Below are 24,606 nucleotides of genomic sequence, written 5' to 3' on the forward strand. Positions count from 1 at the left end.
GCAATCCCACTTTAAGGCATATACCCTGAGGAAACCAAAATTGAAAAAGACACATGTATCCCATTGTTCACTGCAGCACTATTTACAATAGCTAGAACATGGACGCAACCTAGATGTCCATCAACAGATGACTGGATAAAGAAGTTGTGGTACATATACACAATGAAATATTCCTCAGCCATAAAAAGGAATACATTTGAGTCAGTTCTAATGAGGTGGATGAACCTAGAACCTATTATACAGAGTGAAATAAGTCAAAAAGAGAAAGATAGATATTGTATTCTAACTTATATATACAGAATCTAGAAAAATGGTATTGAAGAATTTATTTATAGGGCAGCAGTGGAGAAACAGGCATAGAAAATAGACTTATGGACATGGGGAGAGGGGGGGGAAAGGGTGAGATGGATGGGAAGAGTAACATGGAAACTTACATTACCATATATAAAATAGATAGCCAATGGGAATTTGCTGTCTGACTCAGGAAACTCAAACAGGGGTTCTGTATCAACCTGGAGGGGTTGGATGGGGAGGGAGATGGGAGGGAGGTTCAATAGGGAGGGGACATATGTATACCTATGACTGATTCATGTTGAGGTTTCACAGAAAACAACAAAAGTCTGTAAACCAATTATCCTTCAATAAAAAGTATATTAATTTTTTAAAAAAAGATTATCTTATCTAACCCTTACATTTGTAGGCAATCAAAGGGGATGCAGAGAATTAAAGCCACTTACTTGAGGTTCCATAACCACTAAGTGAGATTACCTCCATGCCCTGCTTCCTAATGTCATGTCTTTTCTAGGAAGGTCAGGAGAGTTTACTGTCTGGTAGCTTTGCTTGAAGCAGGATGCATAAACTGTGTGAAAAGACAAACAGCATTCAATCTTACTTATCTCTCTGGTTTCTCTGGAAACATTGGATAGCTACTTCCATCTCTTTCTCCTTCAAGATTTTATTCTTTGGACCACAAACAGTGAACACCATTACTCAACAAAGTTATTCTTTTTACCCTTCATAGTTCTTTTGTGTTACTTTCTGTAAAAGTATCAGAGTGAGTTATTTCTAGTTTAGTCCTTGCTTTAAAATTCTTTCCATCTAAACCAAAGAAATAGGTCTTAGGGACTATAGGTTAAACAAATCTCTTCAAATATGAACAGTCTTTAGAAGCTACAATGCATAGACACTTAAAGCGCAGTATCTTTTTGTCTTGATTTGTGCCCATGAGTCAAGTCCACAGGGAAATAACGCTGGGAAATAACTTTTTTTTATTTTCCAGTAATTATTTATTGGGTCCATATTATGTGCTGTGGCCACATGCCTCTAACTCCTCTCTCACTGTCTTTATCCGTCTGGTCAACACTGCTCACACCCTTAAGTCATAGTGACCAAGGACAATTGTCCACTATGTGCTGCTGTCCTGCCCAAATACTGTCTGTCGTCAATGGAACTGAACGGGAAATAGGTCTTATTTGGAGTAGTTACAAATACTAATTCATAAGTACAGAGGTAACTTGCACGGGCTTATTGCATAGACTAGGCAGGCATTGCATTTTTCAACTTGAGGGGATACTCTTTACGTGAACTGTAATAGAAACCGCATCTCCTGGAGCTATCCAGTGAAACAGCCCTGACTTTCAAGCAGACAGATGCTTGTACCGTAACAGTATATTCTCTTATTTCTTCCTAAATAATATTTTCAAGGAAATAAGATACCCTCATCTGAAGGACAACTTGAATAGAACCAAAACAGAATTAAAGATCGAACTGGTTTTATAAGAACTAAATGATTTGTCTAAGTTTTCATGACACTGCTCAAGCCCTAGCTCTTCACTGTATTGCTTAGTCGCCTTGCCTATCTATTTAAAAAAAGAGAGTGGTGATGATCCATCACTATCAAAAAATCCTACCTAGAGTCCAAGATAATAAGGATTTTCCTAGTAAGTCGTTTACAGGAGAGCTAATATATTTTGTATTGGATAACTAAATAATATGTAATAAAGTGTAGCCTTGTATTTTTTAAGAGAGACCCAACAGAGGCTAGCCGTAGGCTACACGATTTTGCAGAGACAATACTTAGCAGTTTATGAATTTTAAGTTTCAGCTTTCAGTGCCATCTGACCATTTGAAGAAACAAATGTGACCTTTTGGCTAATAGCATTGGGGGAAACATTACTATAGGTTAATACTATGAAACAGGAGCAAAATTAATGAGCAAACGTTCTAACGGAGTCAGTGCATGTGAGCACATTAGATTTCTGCATAAAGATGGAGATTGGAAGTAGGTTTCAGGGTTTCACCATGCTGACTTTCTTAATTAAACACGATACCACTGCGCAAGATAAAACCTTTATTGTTTCTCAAATATTTTCCTTTTTGATAGATGCCTCATGTGGTTATCCTATGTTAGCGTGAAAACCTAAAGATCAAGTAGCATATTCATCCGAAACAGCCCAGGAAAAAATATATCAGGATCTGTTTGCTATCACCGTGGAGAAATAATACGGGAAGCCACACTGAAAAAAGCTGATGTGGTCTGGCCAAGGAGATGTTAAAAGTGATGCGATGGTGGTCGGCACTTCTGCTTTCAAAGCTGGCTGTAACTCTGTCTCACTCTGGGACACTGATCTGCAGCCCGGCAAGTGTCTTGTCCTCATCCTAACACCATATCACTCTGGCAGACGTGGTGGACTCCATGGTTCTGAAAGGACCTGGTAGGAAGCTGATTCTTATGTCTTCTGTCCTACCTGAGACTGAGTTTGATGAGTACAGAGAACACCATTTTTCTTTACAACAATTAGTGGAAACTACCAGTTTGGTTTTAAAATGTAGAATAAATAATAGGGTATCAAAATAGAACAATGTGGTGAAATTCTCCACCTATTGATTTGTAGCGCTTTTTAAAAATTTTTGCACAGCGTCAGTGGATTAGGATGTGGTATGTAAGAAAACAATGTGGAACAGAGATATTTAGAGAGCATTTGTAATTTGACAACTTAGGAAAATAGCAGAGGTATCAAATCACTTAGACTATTTTCACAGGTACTTGTAGATAACGGAAGCTTCCACCATGTTAAATTTAGAATAGGTAGATTAGGAAAAAACGATATTTTGTATAGTCCTAAAATTAATGTATTAGTAATTTTAAGCAGGTTTTGATGTGCCAGTTAAGATGATTTTATTCTTATAACATTTCTAAAAGTATGTATTCAGTTCAGTTTAGTGGCTCAGTCCTGTCCGACTTTTTGAGCCCCATGAAACGCAGCACGCCATGCCTCCCTGTCTGTCACCAACTCCCGGAGTTCACCCAAACCATGTCCATCGAGTCAGTGATGCCATCCACCATCTCATCCTCTGTCATTCCCTTCTCTTCCTGCCCTCAATCTTTCCCAGGATTAGGGTTTTTTCAAATGGTCAGCTCTTTGCATCAGGTGGCCAAGGTATTGGAGTTTCAGCTTCAGCATCAGTCCTTCCAATGAACACACAGGACTGACTTCCTTTAGGATGGACTGGTTGGATCTCTCCTTGCAGTCCAAAGGACTCTCAAGAGTCTTCTCCAACACCACAGTTCAAAAGCATCAATTCTTCAGCTCTCAGCTTTCTTCAGAGTCCAACTCTCACATCCATACATGACCACTGGAAAAACCATAGCCTTGACTAGACAGACCTTTGTTGACAAAGTAATGTCTCTGCTTTTTAATATGCTATCTAGGTTGGTCATAACTTTCCTTCCAAGGAGTAAGTGTTTTAATTTCATGGCTAAAGTCACCATTTGCAGTGATTTTGGAGCCCAGAAAAATAAAGTCAGCCACTGTTTCCCCATCTATTTGCCATGAAGTGATGGGACCAGATGCCATGATCTTAGTTTTCTGAATGTTGAGATTTGAGCCAACTTTTTCACTCTCCTCTTTCACTTTCATCAAGAGGCTCTTTAGTTCTTCTTCACTTTCTGCCCTAAGGGTGATGTCATCTGCATATCTGAGGTTATTGATATTTCTCCCAGAAATCTTGATTCCAGCTTGTGCTTCTTCCAGTCCATCCAGTGTTTCTCATGATGTACTCTGCATATAAGTTAAATAAGCAGGGTGACAATATATAGCCTTGACTTTCCCTATTTGGAACCAGTCTGTTGTTCCATGTGCAGTTCTAACTGTCGCTTCCTGACCTGCATACAAGTTTCTCAAGAGGCAGGTCAGGTGGTCTGGTATTCCCATCTCTTTCAGAATTTTCCACAGTTTATTGTGATCCACACAGTCAAAGGCTTTGGCATAGTCAATAAAGCAAAAATAGATGTTTTTCTGGAACTCTCTTGCTTTTTCGATGACCCAACGGATGTTGGCAAATTGATCTCTGGTTCCTCTGCCTTTTGTAAAACCAGCTTGAACATCTGGAAGTTCTCAGTTCACGTATTGCTGAAGCCTGGCTTGGAGAATTTTGAGCATTACTTTACTAGCGTGTGAGATGAGTGCAATTGTGCAGTAGTTTGAGGATTCTTTGGCATTGCCTTTCTTTGGGATTGGAGTGAAAATGGACCTTTTCCAGTCCTGTGGCCACTGCAGAGTTTTCCAAATTTGCTGGCATATTGAGTGTAGCACTTTGACAGCGTCATCTTTCAGGATGTGAAATAGCTTAACTGGTATTCCATCACCTCCACTAGCTTTGTTTGTAGTGATGCTTCCTAAGGCCCACTTGACTTCACATTCCAGGATGTCTGGCTCTAGGTGAGTGATCACACCATCATGATTATCTGGGTCATGAAGATCTTTTTTGTACAGTTCTTCTGTGTATTCTTGCCACCTCTTCTTAATATCTTCGACTTCTGTTAGGTTCCTACCATTCCTGTCCTTTATTGTGCCCATCTTTGCATGAAATATTCCCTTGATATCTCTAATTTTCTTGAAGAGATCTCTAGTTATATGTGTATATATTTTATAAAATCCTTGTATAGCTAGCATCTCCTATTAATTCAACATCCAGTGAGGTTTATCACTGTCTTACAAATAAGAGAGGTTATAGCTTAATTCAAGGTCACAGAGAGTGGATCACAGCTGGGATTTAGTCTAGGTTTTTTGATTATGAGCTCAACCTGGCTTTGCATAAAAACTCTTTGGGGAGCTTTAAAAAAAAACAACAACAGATATTCAGACACTGCCTGTCATCTTGTCCCCACTACACCCAAAATTCTGATTTAGTAGGTCTGGCTCCGATGACCAGAGATTGTGCCAAAAAACCCCTTGGAGCCCCTCTGACTATCTCATTGTGCATTGGAGTTTGAAATAAATTGGTAGAGCTCCTAGGATCTCCTGTGGAAGCTGTTTTTGTACCTAAAGATTAGCTTGTTTATAACTTCCCATACTCACTGAGAACTGAATATTTAAAAACATCCTGGTTTGCAGCAGCATTGTCATTTAATGTAAAACATACAGGATTAAGTTTAGTCATGACTATTCAACTTCTTAGTTGTATAATTCAAGCAAATTAACTCCTTTCAGCCCAAGCTGACTGATATGTAAGATGAAATTGTAATGATTAAGTGAAATTAAATATTTAAAGCACTTAGTACAATGTCTGGCAGAGAGTAAGTTCTCAATAACTCTTAAGAACATTCCCTGTAGAAGTAGGCTTCTGGTTAATTTAGTATTTTAACTATATAATTAAAATTTATATGTATTTTTTCCTTTTTCATATTTGCAAGGATCACTATGTCAACCATTTGATCATGTGCATTTGTCTCTAAGCATGTACCTTTACTAATCTAGAGGCTCATGTGCCTTGAGTTTTTGGAATGACTAGGGAATTTATTATATCTCCTTTCTAATCCACAATATTTGAGTTTACAAATTTTAATAATAAATATTATGATATGTGTCTTGCACCTTTAGGCATCTCTGTAGTCTTCTCCTCTCTGGTAAATCAGCTGCTTGAGGCTTAGGTAAGACATAGTCAAAGTCATGCAATCATGGTACATCAATAAACCTCAGATATGCAGATGACACCACCCTGATGGCAGAAAGTGAAGAGGAACTAAAGAGCCTCTTGATGAAATTGAAAGAGGAGAGTGAAAAAGTTGGCTTAAAACTTAATATTCAAAAAACAAAGATCATGACATCCAATCCCATCACTTCATGGCAAATAGATGGGGAAACAATGGAAACAGTGAGAGACTTTATTTTCTTGGGCTCCAAAATCACTGCAGATGGTGACTGCAGCCATGCAATTAAAAGAAGCTTGCCTCTTGGAAGAAAAGCTATGACCAACCTAGATAGCTTATTAGAAAGCAGAGGCATTACTTTGCCAACAAAGGTCTGTCTAGTCAAAGTTTTGGTTTTTCCAGTAGTAATGTATGGATATAAGAATTGGACCATAAAGAAGGCTGAACACTGAAGAACTGATGCTTTGGAACTGTGTACTGAGAAGAGAGTCCCTTGGACTGACTGCAAGATCAAACAAGTCAATCCTAAAGGAAATCAACCCTGAATATTCATTGAAAGGACTGATGCTGAAGCTGACTCTGCAGTACTTTGGCCACCTAATGTGAATAACTGACTCACTGGAAAAGACCCTGATTCTGGGAAAGATTGAAGGCAAGAGGAGAAGGGGACGTCAGAGGATGAGATGGTTGGATGGCCTCACCAACTCAATGGACATGAGTTTGAACAAGCTCTGGGAGACGGTGAAGGACAGGGAAGCCTGATGTGCTGCAGTCCATCAGGTCCCAAATAGTCAGACAGGACTGAGTGATTGAACAACAACCACAAGACATAGTAAAAGTCATGCAATCCTGGTATATCATTTTGACGTCAAATGCGTGAGTCTTGGGCAAGCTTTTCATGTTGTTTGCATAGTATTAATTTCCACTGAGTATAAAAATGCCTTCAAGGTATTGATTTTTGAACCCTGTACATTGCTTGCAGTGAAGATGGTGTTTAGGTGAAAAGAGGGTGTTTTCATGATACAGTGAATTTTATTGTAACATATCATCAAGTATGGCTGTTTCTCATGGACAGTATAGAGAACTTAAGGGGTCTGCAGAGAGTAGACACCAGAGAAATGCCCAGCTTCTACCACCAAAAAACCAGCAGTGCAAAGAACATGGTCAGGATTCTGGTCATAATGACAGAGTAGATGGACTTGGGTGGAAAACAGAAGCAAAATAAAGCTTCTTGAATAATTTATTACTCTAAAAACATGGTCATAAAATCTCGTGGTATCAGTTCAGGAAAAAGACCCCACTGTTGCTGGGTTCTGCTGTCATTGACTGCAGGACCACGGCAGGCAGAATAGCCAAGTACATTTTCACTACTTCGATCACCATTACTCCCATTGATAATTCATTTGGCCCATTCCTTCCTATTGCCTGAAGACATACATCAGAGTCTGGCAGCAGTAGGCCTAACTGTCCTGTTTATTTTATCTTTAGCTTTCACAACTGCAAAGGAAAGCCTGATTTTTTAATAAACATCCCCGCACCAGTTTTATGAGCAGGAGAAAGTTAGATAGTAATGTGGGATTGGGGGGAAGGCTTAAGCCAGCTGTGGATGAGAAGGTCCAATTTGCATTGGAACTGCTAGCTGGAACTCAGGGAAATCTCATCTGGTTTAGAGAAGAGTAAAAGAAAATAAAACAGAATAGAGAATGCAATGCCTCAGTAGTTAGTCTACAAACCATTTACTCAAGGCCTGCTGTGGGAATAGCACTGTGCGTGGAGCTGTGGAGGATTGCAAGAGAGACAAGTAGCCCAACCTCCCTTTTTGAAGGGTTTTCAGGCTATTTGAGTCGTGGTTCTTTCACTAGCAGGGATTTCCTGAGTTCATACCAAGTGCCAAGCAGAGCTCTAAGTACACTGGAAAATAAGACAAAGTCTCCATTCTCATGGAGCCTATATTCCATGAATAAATGGATATGAATTACCTAGTAAATTCTACAGAGAATCATGAGGGGTAATCAGTTAGTGGGCAGGTTGCTTACTAGGAAAGTCATGAAAGAACCCCCTGAGGAGTAAAACTGGAAGAGAGACCTGAACCATCAGAAGAAATCAGCCAGACAAAAAGTAAACAAAAAGTTTTGGGAAGGGAAGCCAGCATGACCAGATTCTGAGACATCCTGGGTCGGGGCAGCTGTCGGACATGAGTGGTAGGCAAACCACAGGCAACTTTCACCATAGGTCATGGTACAGAATTTTGGTTTGGAAAATTCTGCCTTTGAAGATGTGAAGCAAGAAAGTGACTTGATCTGTTTCGTGTTGTATAATTCTTAAAGGTCTCTGTGGCTTCGTTATGGAGAATGGATTTTAGTGAACCAAAAGTGGGTGTGGGAAATCAAGGGGGAGGCTACGGCAGTGTCCAAGCAAGGAACTATACTGGCTTACTTTAGGACATGGATGATAGCAATGGGGGAAAGTCAATGTAAGGGATTTGTTGCCAGAGTCAACAGAACTTCCTGCTACACTGCATGTGTGGAGGTGAGTTGGGGTAGGTGCTCAAATATCATGACTAACTAGGGGTTTGTACACCTGGATCCCTTAATTAGTCATGATATCTGAGCCTCTACCCCAAGTCACCTCCACATACGCACTGTTCAGTCCATGGAGTTGCAAAGAGTTGGACACGACTGAGCAACTAAGCAATAACCAACAACACCTGGGTCACACCCAAAAGATGGGAAAGATGCAAGTTTAGGAGGACAGTAGAATCTGAAGTTTTCTCTTAGCCCTTTTGAATTTAAGGTGCTGCTCAGATATTTCAGTAGGAATGTTGAGTAGACAGTTGGATATGGGAAATTGGAATCTGAAAGGTGGTTTGAACTGCAGATCACCATCATATAGGTGATAGGTCTTTACAGACAAGGGACAGGATGGGATGACTCAACCTAGGGCCACACCTGGAACTAAGCCAAGAAATAGAAGGATGAAGGATCAGAAGAGGAGGAGGAAAATTGGAAAAATCTTGGGCTATTCAAGCTAAAAGAAGAAAGTATTTCAGACAGAGTCTTCATTGCTGACTGGCACACAGGTCCTCTTTCTGTGGATAAAACAAAACTTTTCTATTAGCTACTGTCTTGCACTTTAATAATATTATAAGGACCTAATAGCTTGCAAATAATGAGCTGTATGCATATTTTAGCCCTAAAAACCCACAGAGAAGCAAGGCTAAGAAAAGGAGAGCAGTTGCTAAATTCATGGCTTTAAGCCCTATTTACACTGCTCTTTCTGTTTCACTTCATGAAGATACTTGATGAAGAGAACTCTTTTTAAATAAATGAGTGCCAATAAGGATGACTTTTTTTGAATCCCACCCACTTCACAAATCAGAGATCCAAGTGTTGCAAGCTGTTCTATATTTTGTAACTGAATTCAACAAATATGTACTGAAGACCTGCAGTGTGCCCTGATCTATGTTAGATGGATTAAAAAAAAAAAAAGTAAAATAATTAGAAAGATTCAGCTTGTGCATCAAGGAGCTTGTAACAATCCAAGTGAAGAAAGACTTACTTCTACTAATATCTGATTACCATTCAAACAAAATGAAAATAAAAATATTAATTCCTGGAAATTTCTTAATTGGGTTTTCCCTTTTGTGTATCTTAACCAATATTAACTCTTCTGGAAGAAAATAACTAAAATGGTACCTTGACCCTGCATTCCTTCACATCCTCACCCCCCATATCCTTGTTGGGATATGTTTTTCCAAGTGAATTTGATGAGAGATCCACCCTTGTCACCATCCTCTTTGGTTTCTTCAGTAGTGACAAGTGGCATTAAACTCTTAGGATATACAGAATAACATCTTCTTCCATTTGAATCGAATATTGCATAGTTTCCAAAGTAATTTTACTTAAATTTACATACATTTGTGAGCTAAAGGGACTTGTCTTCCTGATTTTGTAAATGAGCAAACTGAGATTCCAGGGGTTTCCTGGAATTCCAGATTCCAGGTGAGGAGTAACTCATCTCAAATCACATGATTTGATAAAAAGTGTTCCTATGGGAACATATCCCAATATGACCTCTTTGGAGCTTATCTCTAACCTACAGAAGAGTGAAACAAAGTAACTATAAAATTATATGCAGAAATAGCAATTCACCACTGAAAGATGAACTAATCAAGCTTTAAGAACTCAGCACTGTTGGAGAGGGAGGAACAGGAGTTCAAGAGAAGTCAACAGGGGCTTCCCTGGTGGTTCAGATGGTAAGGAATCTGCCTGAAAGGCAGGAGGCACGAGTTCGATCCCTGGGTCCGGAAGATCCCCTGGAGAAGGGAATGGCAACCCACTGCAGTTTTCTTGCCTGGAGAATTCCGTGGACAGAGGACCCTGATGAGCTGCAGTCCATGGGGTCGCAGTGGTGGACATGACTGAGTGACTAAACCCAGCACAGAGCAGTAATAATACTACTTATGTTAAGATTTTTGACTGAGGTGGTTATTTGTCTGATGCTGAAGTCTTCTCTGAGTATGAAACCCTCATTTTATAGTTGATGCTATAGTGTCAACTTTGAAGGAAATAGTAACAAACATTTGAAGAGCCCTTTATAATTTATAAGCACTTTGACATTCAAAGTCTCAGTTGTATAAACCTACCCTTTGAGGTAGGTTAATTAATCAGACATTATAATCTCCATATTACACATGAAGAAACAAGCTCAGAGGGATTAACTGACTTTTTCCATGTCCTAACAAACTAGCATAGTAGAGGATACAATCAAGATTGGAACTCAGGTCTCCAGAATCCAAGACGTCTGTCCCATATACTAGATTTCAGGTACAAGGTGGGCCACTTTTGATATGAGATTTTAATTCCTCTATGGAAAGCTCTAGGCTAGTGTAGGGGTAGGAAAAAGAAAAAGCAGTTAATGATATTCATTCATTCATTCATTAGTTCATTCAAAAATGTTTGAATGATTATTAGTATTCTGATTAGTTGGAAAAATAAAGATAAAAAGATGTGATGTTCTCACCCTAATGTTCTTAGAATCTAGCTGAAACTAAGAAGAAAACAAATTAAATGAAATGGAGTATTGGAGTCAATGAAAATCTGTATATAATGCAGTAGGTTCACAAAAAAGAATGGAGATTAGGGGACAGACCTGAAGGTATAGGTTAAGGGTTTTGTAAACATAGGGAAAGGAGTCATTAATTCAAGATCCTTCTATGTGTAAACATCCTACCTTACCAGGTTTGAAAATGTAGTACTACCTTTTGTAATGTTTTATCCATTCTTATCATTCTTCTTAAGTATAAAAAGTTGCTCTTAATTGAGCAAGCAGATCATTAATACAGAAATACAATTCTGAGTATTGGGCTTGATGGTGTTCTGGGCTCTTTTCCATCTTGGAGGTTATGAAAAATAATTTATTTGGACCTTCCTCTGGGATCTCACCTGTGCACATTGAAGACAGGGTCCTTATCAAGCAGGACCCACTCTGCCAGAGAGGTGGGTTTGCACCTTGAATTCCTTCAGTATTCTTTGGGCTTCTCAGGTACAACCACAGGCAGCTTAGAAACATATTTCTTCAAAACAAGTGCACTTTCCAACATGCATTCGGAGTAACTCCATCTTATTGCATTTGATGTTCCTAAAAGTTTGATTTTGCATTTAGACAGTTATTTGGACATACTGGGATAAAAATGGTCACATCAAAATATGCTGTTGCAAGTCACATTATTGTATTATTTGTCCTCAATGGCAAATATAATCCCAAAGCATTCTTAACACCCAGTAGAGGCGTAAACACAGAACCATGCAGTTATTGGTAATAAAGATCTAGTGTAGATATGTAATGAAATATGAAAATGAAGTTGTGACCTGATTATGAGCTACTAGCAATATTATTTTATATCTTATGTTGGAAATCAGACAGGCTAACTGCTGGTTGACTTCTAAAATGTCTATGCACTGATATAGCACTGTGCTGGCTTCATTTGAAACTGTGGCTTCCATGGGTTTAAAAAATACATACATTATTTTGTTTGCAAAGTGACAACCATACATTTTGGTATGTTCAATTGTTTAAACCAGTGATTTCCAGAAAGTAAATGGTGTCCTACTTATATAAGTTTTAAAACAGGCAATTTTGAAATAGGTAAATTACTCAGTATAAACCTTAGCAGACTCAAATTGCTGATAGATCTTCTTCGAAACACCTCTCATTTTACAGGAGTATGTTACCTGGGCATATCTCAGACTTACATCACTTATGTTTCCTACAAAATTGCCTATGAAACAAAAAAATAGCCCATATGAATGTTATTAAAACTTTGTTCTACAGAAGTTAATTGATGCCTTGTGGGGCAATATTAACATTTATAGGGTTTTGTCATACAGTAAAATTCGATGTTAAAAGTATAATTATTCAAAAAAATTAACTAAATGGCAACAAGGGTTTTGCTTTTCCTATATTATTGGGATTTTTTTTTCCCTCCTCCTAAACCCTCCAGCTGTCCTTTGTGAAGTTCCTAGGATAACAATTCACATAAAACCAGAGACTAAAAATCTTGGTACGGACTGACCCATGGGGACACATTACTCTAATGATTTTAAAATAAAATAATAAAAGGGGCGTCCCATAGGGGACAAAAGTCTGACTCCTCCTCACAAATGTATTCCATTTGTCAAAGTCACCCTAAAAAACTTCTTAGGAGTAGTTGGAATTGACTGTCAGAAGCAGGTGCTCGCAAGTGTCTCACCTCTGTGGTTCTCCTACCCGGGTTTCCCAGTCCTTGGTTGACAATTGATGTTCTCACAGGGATAAACTATTTAATGTGATTCTTGTGATCTCTCCCAGTAGAGGCTGAGGCCATTTCTAAAACCTCCTATCCCGTGGTCCTTTCTGCACAATCTTCTCTCTCTCACACACTCACAGATACACACACACACACACACACACACACACTTCTCTTCTCTTTCTGTCACTGTAGGTTGAATGGAGCATTTTGTTTCCCACACAGTCTCTAGGAGACAGGCACAGTTTCCTCCAATGTCCTTCAAATAAGCTCCCTTCATTTCCTGACGATCCTATAGCTTACTGACTCTGTGGCACTGTGCTCTTTCCGAGCAGAGGACTGGAGAGCGGGGGTTTGCTCCTGTTACTTAGAAAAAGCTCCAAACTCTCCATTTATCAGGTACATTTGATGACCACCATTATCACATGTGTAGCCTGTCAATCTGGCTAAGCCCAAAGACACATACATGGAGCCGTGTTAATGATGACCCCTCTATGTCTTACAAAATGTGCCTTCTGAGACTGTGAGTGAATCCAGGCTAAGTTTCCTAGAGCAGAACCCATGAACTCACATGTATTTTTTACCTCAGTTGCTGCCTCTACAGGCTCCACTTCAATGCCCAACACATGAACACATACCCACGCACATGCTTACAAGAATGCAATTGGCAAGAAGTCTTGGGATACCCTCTGCCCCTACTGGAAAGGCATGAAACTAAATCCAATACCTTTCTCCTACTCTCAAATTTGTCTTGCTGACCTCTTCCTAACCCTAGCTTGCTGTTCTGTTTTTCTATTTTCCCTAAATGCAACTTACTTTTAGCATGTATTAACTTGGTTAGCATTCCTGCAGTGACAGGATAAAAGACAATTACCCATTTGTCAGTCTTAGCCTCTTTTTTTCTCTCTCAAATGTCTACTTAGGACGTACATCCAGACTGCACGCCCTTTTTATTTTTAAAAAAAAAGCAAAAAAAAAAAAAAATTAAGAGAATGCAAACTTTCTTTTTCAAAGAAAATGCAAAATTTATTTTTAATGTTGGCTATCAACCAAAAGGGGAATCAATAAGCCAGAAAATACAAAACAACAACAACAACAAAAAAAGTGTCCCCTGACTGCTCTGTCTGTGCCTCCTCAGCGTGTGCATCTGGTTGTTCATCTCTGAAAGTGTGTGAACTACTTTTTTCTTTAAATTATTTTTTGTTCTTTGCTCCCTTCTTGTTTGGGAATTAAGTGCTTTTTGTACTATATATACCTATCTATAAATATATATTGATGTGTTTCTTTTTAATTGCTGGATCTTTAGATTTGGTTTTATCCAAAACTATGACCAAAAAAAAAGTTATGAATTGTTTTCTGCAACTTTCCCCCACTCCCTCTTTAAATGTGGAACAACTTCAGCTGCAGAATCCCCACAGCCACATCTTTCACGTAAGCCCAGTCTCACCATGAATCACACACACCGTGGGCGGTGTGGGGAAGATGGGTGCTGTCACTCAGACAGTACCCTTCCTATAGAAGGAAGTAATGAATGACCCAGCCAGCGGGCTCGCCATGCAACTCTGTCTTTCAGTCACATAGGAAGATCTTTACCCCCTCCCCTAACTCTCGATGGGGCTGTGTGGCTGCCGATGAAGTTTTTCAACTTGAATGCGTAAACCTAGTCTCCTTGTTTTTGCTTTGAACCTTTTGATCATTATTATAAGTATTATTATGATGATGATTACTATTATTATTTCATGTATCTTGGCTACTTTTAGTAGGGACGAAAGCTTAACTATTGGAAAGTTTAGTTATTGGAAAATCTTTAATGAAACTGTAATGATTTTGGAATAATTGCATGTTGAAGAAGTTGCAGCTTAGGGTGTGTGAGACTGTGAGTGTTAGAGTTCTGTTCTTTATATCTGTAGATGGGCACGTGTAGGCTCATTTGTTTTTGTATATTGCCCATCCCTTCCTTACAGCCAGAAGCTCTAATGCAGCTAGATCACTCCGTGCCGCCCTTACATGGACATGGCGACTCACTTACACATTCACTCCTATCATCTTCATCTCTTGTGTGGTACACTCATAGATGCCCCTACCCTCTCTGCATCTGCCCTTCCCATCCCCCTCCTTTCTTTAGCATTGTTCAAATTTATGTGCTGTCATCCATCCCCTTCAATTTAAGAAATCCTAAAACTTGTCAAAAAAAGACAAAAAGATTTAAACTCAATATATATCTGAGAACCTATATTAATGCAGAAATTCATTCAAAACTCTCTAGATTCGTAGATTTTTTCAAAGGCAAATTATAAAATTAAACAGGTTTTTTTTTTAAAAAAAAAGTTTTTTTTTTAAATCATTGCAATCAGAATAATTTCAGATTCAAAACTGATGCCCTCCCAAGCCCCTGAAAGTAAAAAAAAATTGGTAAAAAAAGTGCAGATTTTTTTTTTCTTTTCATGTTATGTGGTGTGGATGTATGTGTTGTTGCCTCCTGTATCATCCTCTGTTGTAAATTATTATATTTGAAAATTAGACATTTTGCTCAAAAGTTTTAAAAGAAATGACAACAAAAAAAGCAAGTTACAAGAATGTGGCAATTCTATTTGTCCAAGAGCATTCTTACACAACTTTCTTTTGTAAATTTTTCTTTCATGCCAAAAAACATGCGGGCAATTTGTTGATGTAAGTTGACTATAAATTAATACAGTATGCTTTTTTTAAAAATTATTTTGTCTATATGGAAATGATTTCTTTATTTTCTCTACAATAACCTATATTTTTTTTTAATTTGCTTTTATTTTTCTTTCTGTCCTTCCTTATATTGTGGATGCCTTGATGTTGATGTTATTTGCTTTCTTTCCCTCTAGCTTACTTTGGCCTTGAAGTTGATTTTATTTTCTACTATATGATTTTTTAAGATAATAGTAAATATTTTATTTCATTTGTGTCTATTTGCTTAATTTTCATTGTTATGTTTTGTGCTGAATTGCTCCTAATAATCGATATGAATTCTACTCTTGGTGGAAGAGTATAGGTAAATTGTTCTTACCATCCAAGGGAAGCCTGACCTCTTTGCCTGAACCAACTTTTAAAGCTTTGAAAGTAATGGTAGTCTCTACAGTGGGATATGAAATTAGATACAACCTATGGGAGGCCTGTATCCTAGAAGAAAATTAACTGAGTTAACTACAAGTGTTATTAGTGGTAATTACATCCTAATTTAACTCCTTGAAAAACATTTGGGGAAATCAGTCCCTGATTTTATTTTCCTTCAGCACAGGGGAAATAAGATACTCTCAAGTGACTATGGTAGAGTTTGTTTTACCCAGGATTAAAATATCACCATCACTGCAAGCTACAAAATCAGACTTACTGAGAATAGAGACATCATGAATCTCAGATATCTTAAGTATTGCCCTATGATAATACGATAATGCTGCCTTCCAAAGTACAGAACTAACTAAGGTGAAAGAAACCCGCACACAGTAAGCACCCAACTCCCCTCCTCCCTGTCTGTCTTTCCTTTTCCCTTTCTATTAATATTTGCATTTCTCTCAAGGTAATCAGGTAAGCTTTAAAAGGATCCTAAGAGTCTCTCAAGAAGAAACACGATGATTTTCACACCTAAAGTTTTATTTAGGAAATATTTTCGGTAGGTATTACCATCTTGTGTGACTCTACAGTGAGAATACCCCTTGCCCTTAGAGGTATTTGGATCAATTATGCACTTCAGGAAACATAAGATCAGCAAGAAGTGCTATAGAATTTTTAAATAAAGAAGTTACTTGCTTCCCTCTAATTTTAGGTATTGGTATTACTATTGCAGAAATATCCAATTGAAGCATGGGTAAGGGATATGTTTCTAACACAGCAGCATCCGTGAGTGGGCTTTATCTGCCTTGGTTTATATGAGTGTATATTGTTTGACATGTTGGATGATAGTTTAGGTTTAAAACTAAGAACCTCCTAAATGGAGTGGTATTTTACCTAATTGAAACCTTTTGTTTTTGTTGAAGATGCCTAAATCCATTTGATATAAGGCTAGTCATTTCTTTTAAATACAAGCTCTTGGGACTATCATAAATCATTCTTCAAACACTGCATTACAAATAGCCTTAATTATCTAGATCCTATATTATTATACTTCTACCTCAGCATGAGACTACTCTATTAAAAATGGTCAGAAAAAAGTAATCAACAGTGTCAGTGTTTATAGGCCCAAAATACCTAATAGAAATATTACTAATATCTAGCATATTGGAATAGCAATCATCTCTGTGCTAAATATTTAACATGCATTTTAAGTGTCACTAACATGAATCATTATTATTTACACTGGTGACTTGAGGTAAGCTGTGTTATTATTTCCATTTTACAGAGAATTTAATAAATTTGACCAACTCATAGGGCTAGTAAACCAGAAAACTGTGATGCTAACCTGAGTCTAAGTGATTTCAAAGGCAAAACTCTTAATCAATATGCAGATGAAAAACTCCACAAGATGTTCCTTCTTTTACACTTTCCAGATGATGCTAGTGGTAAACAACCCACTTGCCAATGCAGGAAATGTAAGAGACGCAGGTTCGAGTCCTGGGTCGGGGAGATCCCCTGGAGGAGGGCGTGGCAGTCCAATCCAGTATTCTTTCTTGGAGAATCCCATGGATAGGGGAGCCTGGTGGGCTACAGTCCGTAGGTTCACAGAGTCGGACATGACTGAAGCGACTTAGCATGCACACCCAGGCAATGATATCAAGGGGCTATTGCTCATCTTATCTGGGCATATCTTGAAAAGAAGAGACTCTGTAGCCTTTTGGGATCAAATCCATTTCAGATAAACTATTTTTCCTGAGGATAGTTGAAGAAGAGCTTCACGGTTCCAAGTTTCCAAATATGGATGTTTTACAAGTACACACTTCTGTGGCGCCAAGTGACTAAATGAATACAATTCAATAACTAATTTAGTGGGGAAAAATGACTTCTCCCCACTGTGCGTGAGTTTCCCAGCAGAGAATTAGAAAAATGCAAATAAGAGATGAGGTAAAGAACCTAAACACAGATAAAAATAAGTTTATGGACTTGGAGCATGGTGTCTTCTCCGAGTCTCATTCTTCAGTGTCACCGGTTTTTCATATTTTTTTGACTTCTAAGACCCAAATATCTCCTGAGAGGCAAAGGCCGGAGCCATATTGAAACTTTGTGCTGCTCTTCTTGTCTTTTGAGATGACCCACCACATCACTATCACCTACAACATTCTCACAGTTCAGAAGAGTTCTATTAAATTTTTAATACACTGTCTTTTCCAATGGCAGAGAGCCCCTTTTGCTGAATATCAGCCCTAGACGCATGAATTATATATCTATAAATACACTCATAAAGCAAAAAAGCAGGGCAGCCTTCAGGGCTAAAATAGACCTTTTATATCCCTAGTGATCTCTCTGGTTTAAAGAAAAGCACAACCCTGTCAAAAAAGAGTATATATTCCTGATTTAAAATGCTAACTTTAAGGAAAACAGATAGTTCTTATTCCAAACCAAAGAAAAATTCTGGGGACGGAATAGGAAATGAGAGTTTTGATGGATTACAGGTTTTGTAATACTCTGCCAGCAGCTCCTGATGACTTTAAGCTTGTTGCTTCTGCGAATACTTTTGTAAGCATGGCCATCTGAGAGATCACTGACTTTATGGTCTTTGGGCCGTGAAAAAAAAAAATTTCAGCTGCTCCAACATTTCTGAGGATAGTCACTTTGGATTAACACCAATAAACATGAAATCTTAAATAGCCTTCTGCAGTCAAAGTCATTTCTAGTAAGGATCTAATGATGGGAGAAACACATCCTTCTCCTCTTTATCTCAAATGATGTGAGAGCCCTTGGAACCCTCTGGACCCTAGAGTCATCTTAAATATAGAATTTGATATAAAAATGGCATATACTTATGCCAGGCACCTTTCCTGTTTACAGTTTTCTAAACATTTCCACCTATACTCACTCTAATTCCCCTTTAAAACACCAACCCCTACACCCCAGTGGACTCCCTTTTAAACTAAAGACATTCTTCCAATTCCTTGAGATGCCAGGGGAGGGGAGCTATGGAAGTTTCTACAATTTCATTGATTAAACATTACCAGGTTTTAGGCTCAAAAGTCCCTAGGAGGTGCATAATTTATCATTTTTATCATTACTACTCGGATTAACAGCAGCCTGGCCAAGAAAATTGAAGATTAGCAGTTTTAACAGATTCTGTTATTAAAACTCTGCACCAGCCTACCCATCATTTTAGTTTTGAAATAAGCTTTTACCAATTTCACAAAAGGGCCCCATCAACTTTTAGAAGCTCTTTGTTAATTAGTGAACTTCCAGATCTTCTTTCCTTCCCATCATGAAAAGGATGATTTTCACTTTTTTTTCCTGCTCCAAGAGAGATGCTCACTTCAGGGTGTTGAATGAAAAGTGAAACGTAAAGGAAAGTGGAAGTGATTCAACTGCAGAATGAGCAGTGTGTAGATGTAGGTTTTTTTTTTAACAACAAAGACACTCTGGAAGCTTTAGCTAGGATTGAAAAGACAGGGGGATAAAACAGCAAACGTTAAGACTCCAGTTGGGTGTCACAGATGGTACACTAAAAGTGCAAATGAATGCCACTCTGTAATCAGGAAAACAGTGATCTTCATCTCACTTAAAGGGAAACTCACATGCTACTTAACAATTTGCCTTTGCATTCAATTATCTGTCCCAGGACTTTGCCTTCCAACAAGTCAGTCATTCCTTGACCTTTATCCCAGCTTATTTTCCACTTAATATATATTGGGTTGACTTTTCTCCTTACTCTAAAAGGCAAATGACTCTCCGTATTTGTGCCAGAAAAGAACACCCATGCTAGACCTTTGTTCTAGGTGAGATGGGTACAAAAATCCTGTCTTGCCCTCTAAAGGCAAGTAAAATCATTCTGAGCAATCCTAAGGGAATCTTTAAGCAGACTGCACGAGCCTTCACTCCTTTGTCCTCACTGCTCTTTCCTCACTCAAACACTGCCTGCTTCCATCATCTTAAATATAACACTCAGGGCTGGAAGAATAGGGGCAGAAGGAGGCACCTCGGGGTTAGTTGTAAGACTGGCTTACCTTTGGGGACCTGTATTCTAAATTCCACTTACAAAAACTAGCAAAAGTGTGTAAATTATGCATTAAATAAGTTGCAAGACATATGAATTATATATGTTCACAATGTTAAAAAAAAAACACAAAACACCATAGGCCTGCTAGCTCAGGAAAGCAAGCCTGAAGCTTTGTAACATGTGTAAAAATTGGTTGCTCAATAGCTGCAAACTCTGAGCTCTAGAAGTGAAGCTTGGGGTTTAGAGCATAGGCCAAAATATCATCTTGAGATTCTCAGAAAGTTCTTGTTTTATTTCCCCACGTGTGTAACATGGTCGGGTAGGTCATGCTCTCCTGAGCCTTCCCTTCCATATGATACGCATCGGGTACACTGTTGCCAACCTCTCTGACTCAGTTTCTCTGGCAGAGAATGCAAGCTTCTGACGTGGGTGAAAGCAGATTATCTGGGGCAGGGACTCATCATGCCATCTCTGCTAGAAGATTTTTAAAAACAATAGTTGGAATAATTTTTTAAATAAATTTAACAGAAGACATGAACTGTGACTTCTTGAGATTCTTCCTTCGTTTGAAAATAACACTATAAATAGACCCTAGTATAAAGGCAGTAACGAGGGCCTGTGGGTAAACTGATAAATATCTACCACTCTAAATAAGAATCACTGATCTTAAAAATTCACTTTTCTCTCTCTACATTTCGGGATCTAAAAGTAAGTTTCCATTAAGTCATGGATATGTAGGCTGCGTATTTTTAAAATCTAGTGTCTGCTCAGCATATATTGCATATAACATAAAAGCAATGTAGAATATAACATTAGACCAATACAAAGCAAGTTGTTGTTTTATAGTCAGAGGAATTTCAGGAACAGCATAGTCAAAATGGGCCTGTTGTATGAACATTTTCAACCTCTGTAAGTTCCTCTTACTTAGCTTATAGTAAACAAAGACTACACTTGATAACTGTGAAATAAAAAGTAGTAACTTATAAAATACTGAAGATGAGCTCTTTTGTTTTCCTTGATCTTGATCTCAGAGACATGGGAAATCTGTGATTCTCATCCTAATGGGAGCAAATTAGTAGAAATCCAAGAAGAAAATAAAGAAATGCTCACAGATTAATCACATGCATGTGTTCATGTACACACACACGCACGCACAATTGATGGTGAGTATCTGCAATGGTGTAGTTAAATGTCATCATCCCATAAGCAGATCCTGGAAAAAAGCCTGTTTGAATTCTATCTAAATAATTACTTGAGAGTATCTTTAAACATCTAAGCCCTCACTCTATGACTTTCAGGTTTTGGTGGCAAGAGGCATACCATGGGCTCTAAATCAGCCTAGAACAGTTAGGCTGCCAGTAGAGAGGGTCTGGATGTGCATCCAAGGCTCTCATGATCATTTCTGAGATGTGACCTATGAACTGCATTCACTGAGCACGGCTGTGACTTGTTTTTCTACAAATGTACTAATTCTGTTTCTCTTTTTTCTTTTCCATCCCAGGAGGTGAACTAGTTATCCCTCTTCTTGTAGAAGACCCTTTAGCTACCCCTCCTATTGCTACTCGTGCACCTTCCATTACGCCCCCCCCTACCTTCCGCCCCCTCCTCACCATTATTGAGACCACCAAAGATTCCCTGTCTATGACCTCTGAGGCGGGGTTACCTTGCTTGTCGGACCAAGGCAGCGATGGTTGTGATGATGATGGCTTGGTGATATCTGGGTATGGCTCAGGGGAAACCTTTGACTCTAACCTGCCCCCTACTGATGATGAAGATTTTTACACCACCTTCTCCTTGGTAACAGATAAGAGTCTTTCCACTTCAATCTTCGAAGGTGGCTACAAAGCACTTGCGCCCAAGTGGGAATCCAAGGACTTTAGACCTAACAAAGCCTCCGAAAGTAGTAGGACTACTGCCACATCTTTGTCCCCTGAGCTGATCCGCTTCACAGCTTCCTCCTCGCCTGGGATGGCGCCCAAATTGCCGGCCGGCAAAATGAATAACCGTGAGCTCAAACCCCAGCCTGACCTAGCCTTGCTTCCGTTGCCCACTGCCTATGAGCTAGACAGCACCAAACTGAGGAGCCCACTAATTACTTCCCCCATGTTCCGTAATGTGCCCACAGCAAACCCCACGGAGCCGGGCGTCAGACGGGTCCCGGGGGCCTCGGAGGTGATCCGCGAGTCCAGCAGCACCACGGGGATGGTCGTCGGCATTGTGGCTGCAGCCGCCCTCTGCATCTTGATCCTCCTGTACGCCATGTACAAATACCGGAACAGGGACGAGGGCTCCTACCAGGTGGACGAGACGCGCAACTACATTAGCAACTCGGCGCAGAGCAACGGCGCGCTGCTCAAGGAGAAGCCCCCGAGCTCCAAGGGCGGCCACAGGAAACAGAAGAACAAGGACAAGGAGTACTACGTGTAGGCGCCGCGCGCAGCTGAGCCCGGGCCGCCCCCTGCCCACGGGCGCGCGCGTCCTCGGCGGCCCGAGCATCCGCGGGGCCCGGACTGGCCTAGGAGTCGGGGCGGTGTGGACCGGGACCCCGGCGGGGAAGCCAGGCGTGAGCACACCACCGAGATGCACCTAACTGACAGAGGCGCAAGCCACGGGCTGCTTTGACGCAGTCGCCGCTCGGAGACAGAAAGCTCTTTCTGCCCTGCTGTGTCAGCCAGCTCACACTTTTGCACGCTGGAGCGAGCAGGCGGCTTCCCCCACCCCCTCCTCGGCCCCCCAACTTTTCGCAGACTTGGAAGCTTCCTTCTCTTGAGGACCTTGCACCCAAGGTAGAAGACTTCATGGCTTACTTGTTCCATAACTCCAAGTGAGTCTGTAATAATGTTTGTGAAGCTTGACTGTAATGATGTTTTTTTTTTTTTTTTTTTGATTTGTTTGTTTGTTTGATTATGTAAAAAACAAAAACAAAGAAAAGAAAAGAAAAAAAAAGTTAAAAAAAACAACAAAAACCCACCCTTATCTGGTTCTGGCCAGTGTGCGTGTAACTTTTCAAGATCTGAGGGGAAAAAATGGCTTTTGGGTATTTGATAATTTTTTGAAAATAATTGGACATAAGTTGAAGGAAAAAAAAATCTCAGAAAACGAAAGTAAGAGAGACTATTGCCATATGAACTCAAACTACATATCAGGTTGTGGTGTTTCTAGAATCTGTTGTTTGTTTCTATATGATGCTTTGCTGAACACATAGCAAAATCATGGGATGGATGATAGTTTTGATTGGAAAAGCTGGTCCCTCAGGATCAAATTTCAGAATTTGCCACCCAAACCCTGAACAGATGTGGTTAGGGCTGGTTTTCTCAGAGCTATCGGCTTCAATATTGTTCCTGTCCATGAGCCCAGCCAAACTGAGGTAAAGGAGATAGCCCCATAAATTAAAACAGAGCCTTTCCTAGGAAAGGGGGCCGGGGGTGGGCCGGATCTGTGACTGATCAAAATGCATGCGAATATAAGAGAAAAGACGATACAAGAAGTCTGTTGCAGAATCAAAACAGACAGTAGGGGAGTTCAACTTGTGATAGAACCACAAAAGGTCACACAAGCCAAACACGGCATGACAGAGTGCAAAACTCATAGTTCTTCCCCTGCCCCCAACATGATAAGGTTTTTCCTAGTGATTTAATTTTCCAGCCTGACATTTACAGATAACTCTATCCTTCCATTTGCTCACGTCTCCCTTCACCCATCTTTTCTAAAGATAAATAAATAACAAATGAATAAAGCTGCTGTGACACACACAAAAAATGGAATTTAATAGTATAATATATATAAATAAATATATATACAGATATATTTATCATGGTATGTTTGATGGGATGACTGAAACAGGAAAACTGTTAAAATCTTGAAGTGGAATGAGAATGTTGTTTTCAAAGAAAATAACAACAGAAAAGTAAACCTTAAAATGTGAAGAAAGTGTGAGTTTTAGTTTTGTCACAGTTAACTGTGTCAAGGAGAATTAAAAAAAAAAACTCTTCTCAGATTTTGTTTACATATTTTACTACATTTTTGCTGGTATAATTCCTTAGCCACCTGTGTACATACTGCTTTGAGAACTGTTCTTTCCTTTGTTTATTTCCGTTTGTTTGGTTTCTGTTCCAGTTCTCTTTGTTTCTGAAAAGAGGAAACGATGTACAGTAAAACAATAAACTGGTTCAGTGGCCATGCCTAACCCAAAAGCAAGAGACAGAGCAAAATGAGTGTTTACATAAGGCAGTGCGTCCTCTGGAGGGTCAGATATATACAGTTTCTTTTGTACAGATGAAAATCCATCAGCTGTTTAGATTTAGAAATCTACTCTTGCTGGTCTTTGTAAGTTGCATGAATATTTGAGAAAATATCTTAAAGACGTGGGGCAAAAAAATGCAATCTCGATGATGGTAGCCTTTACTAAATGTATATGGAAAGAGGTGTTCCTCATTATCTGATATTTCAATGTGTTAAGAGTTTTGGATTATTTTGTTATCATTGGAAAAGACAGGATTATAAAGAGGTATCAGAGCACGATTTTAGATAACCTAAATGGCCCAACCTATATGAAGTTGATTATATCTCGATGTCTGTAAAAGATTGCTTGTTCTTGGAGTCTTGAGGTCTTGTGAACTGATTTCCTGCTTTCTTTCTTTACATTTTTTTAATTTGAGTAAAAATACATTTGTTATATTCTTTTTAGTGTAAGTTTCTATTTGGACAATTTTATGGGAACATGTGCATTCTGTATGTGAGCTTCTATCATATTCCTGTTGTTTTATGAGCAAACTCTTAAGAAAT

The 24,606-nt window shown here is 39.1% G+C and overlaps 1 protein-coding gene across 8 annotated transcripts in view; it reads left to right on the top strand.

Annotated features, from left to right (window-relative positions):
- Positions 1-22,356, top strand: part of NRXN3 (neurexin 3) — a 1,687,603-nt gene extending 1,665,247 nt beyond the window's left edge. For 5 of the 8 annotated variants that reach the window (XM_065940342.1, XM_065940344.1, XM_065940345.1 and 2 more), the window contains one exon: positions 21,947-22,356. In XM_065940342.1, the coding sequence (XP_065796414.1) occupies positions 21,947-22,248 (302 nt within the window). In that variant the 3' untranslated portion in view covers positions 22,249-22,356. Of the gene's footprint in view, positions 1-21,322 lie in introns of all 8 variants that reach the window. The other 3 variants (XM_065940340.1, XM_065940341.1, XM_065940343.1) reach the window with 2 other exon arrangements.
- Positions 22,357-24,606: the final 2,250 nt, after the last annotated feature.

This window comes from Muntiacus reevesi, chromosome 7, assembly GCF_963930625.1.
Source record: "Muntiacus reevesi chromosome 7, mMunRee1.1, whole genome shotgun sequence".
Classification (NCBI taxonomy): Eukaryota; Metazoa; Chordata; class Mammalia; order Artiodactyla; family Cervidae; genus Muntiacus; species Muntiacus reevesi.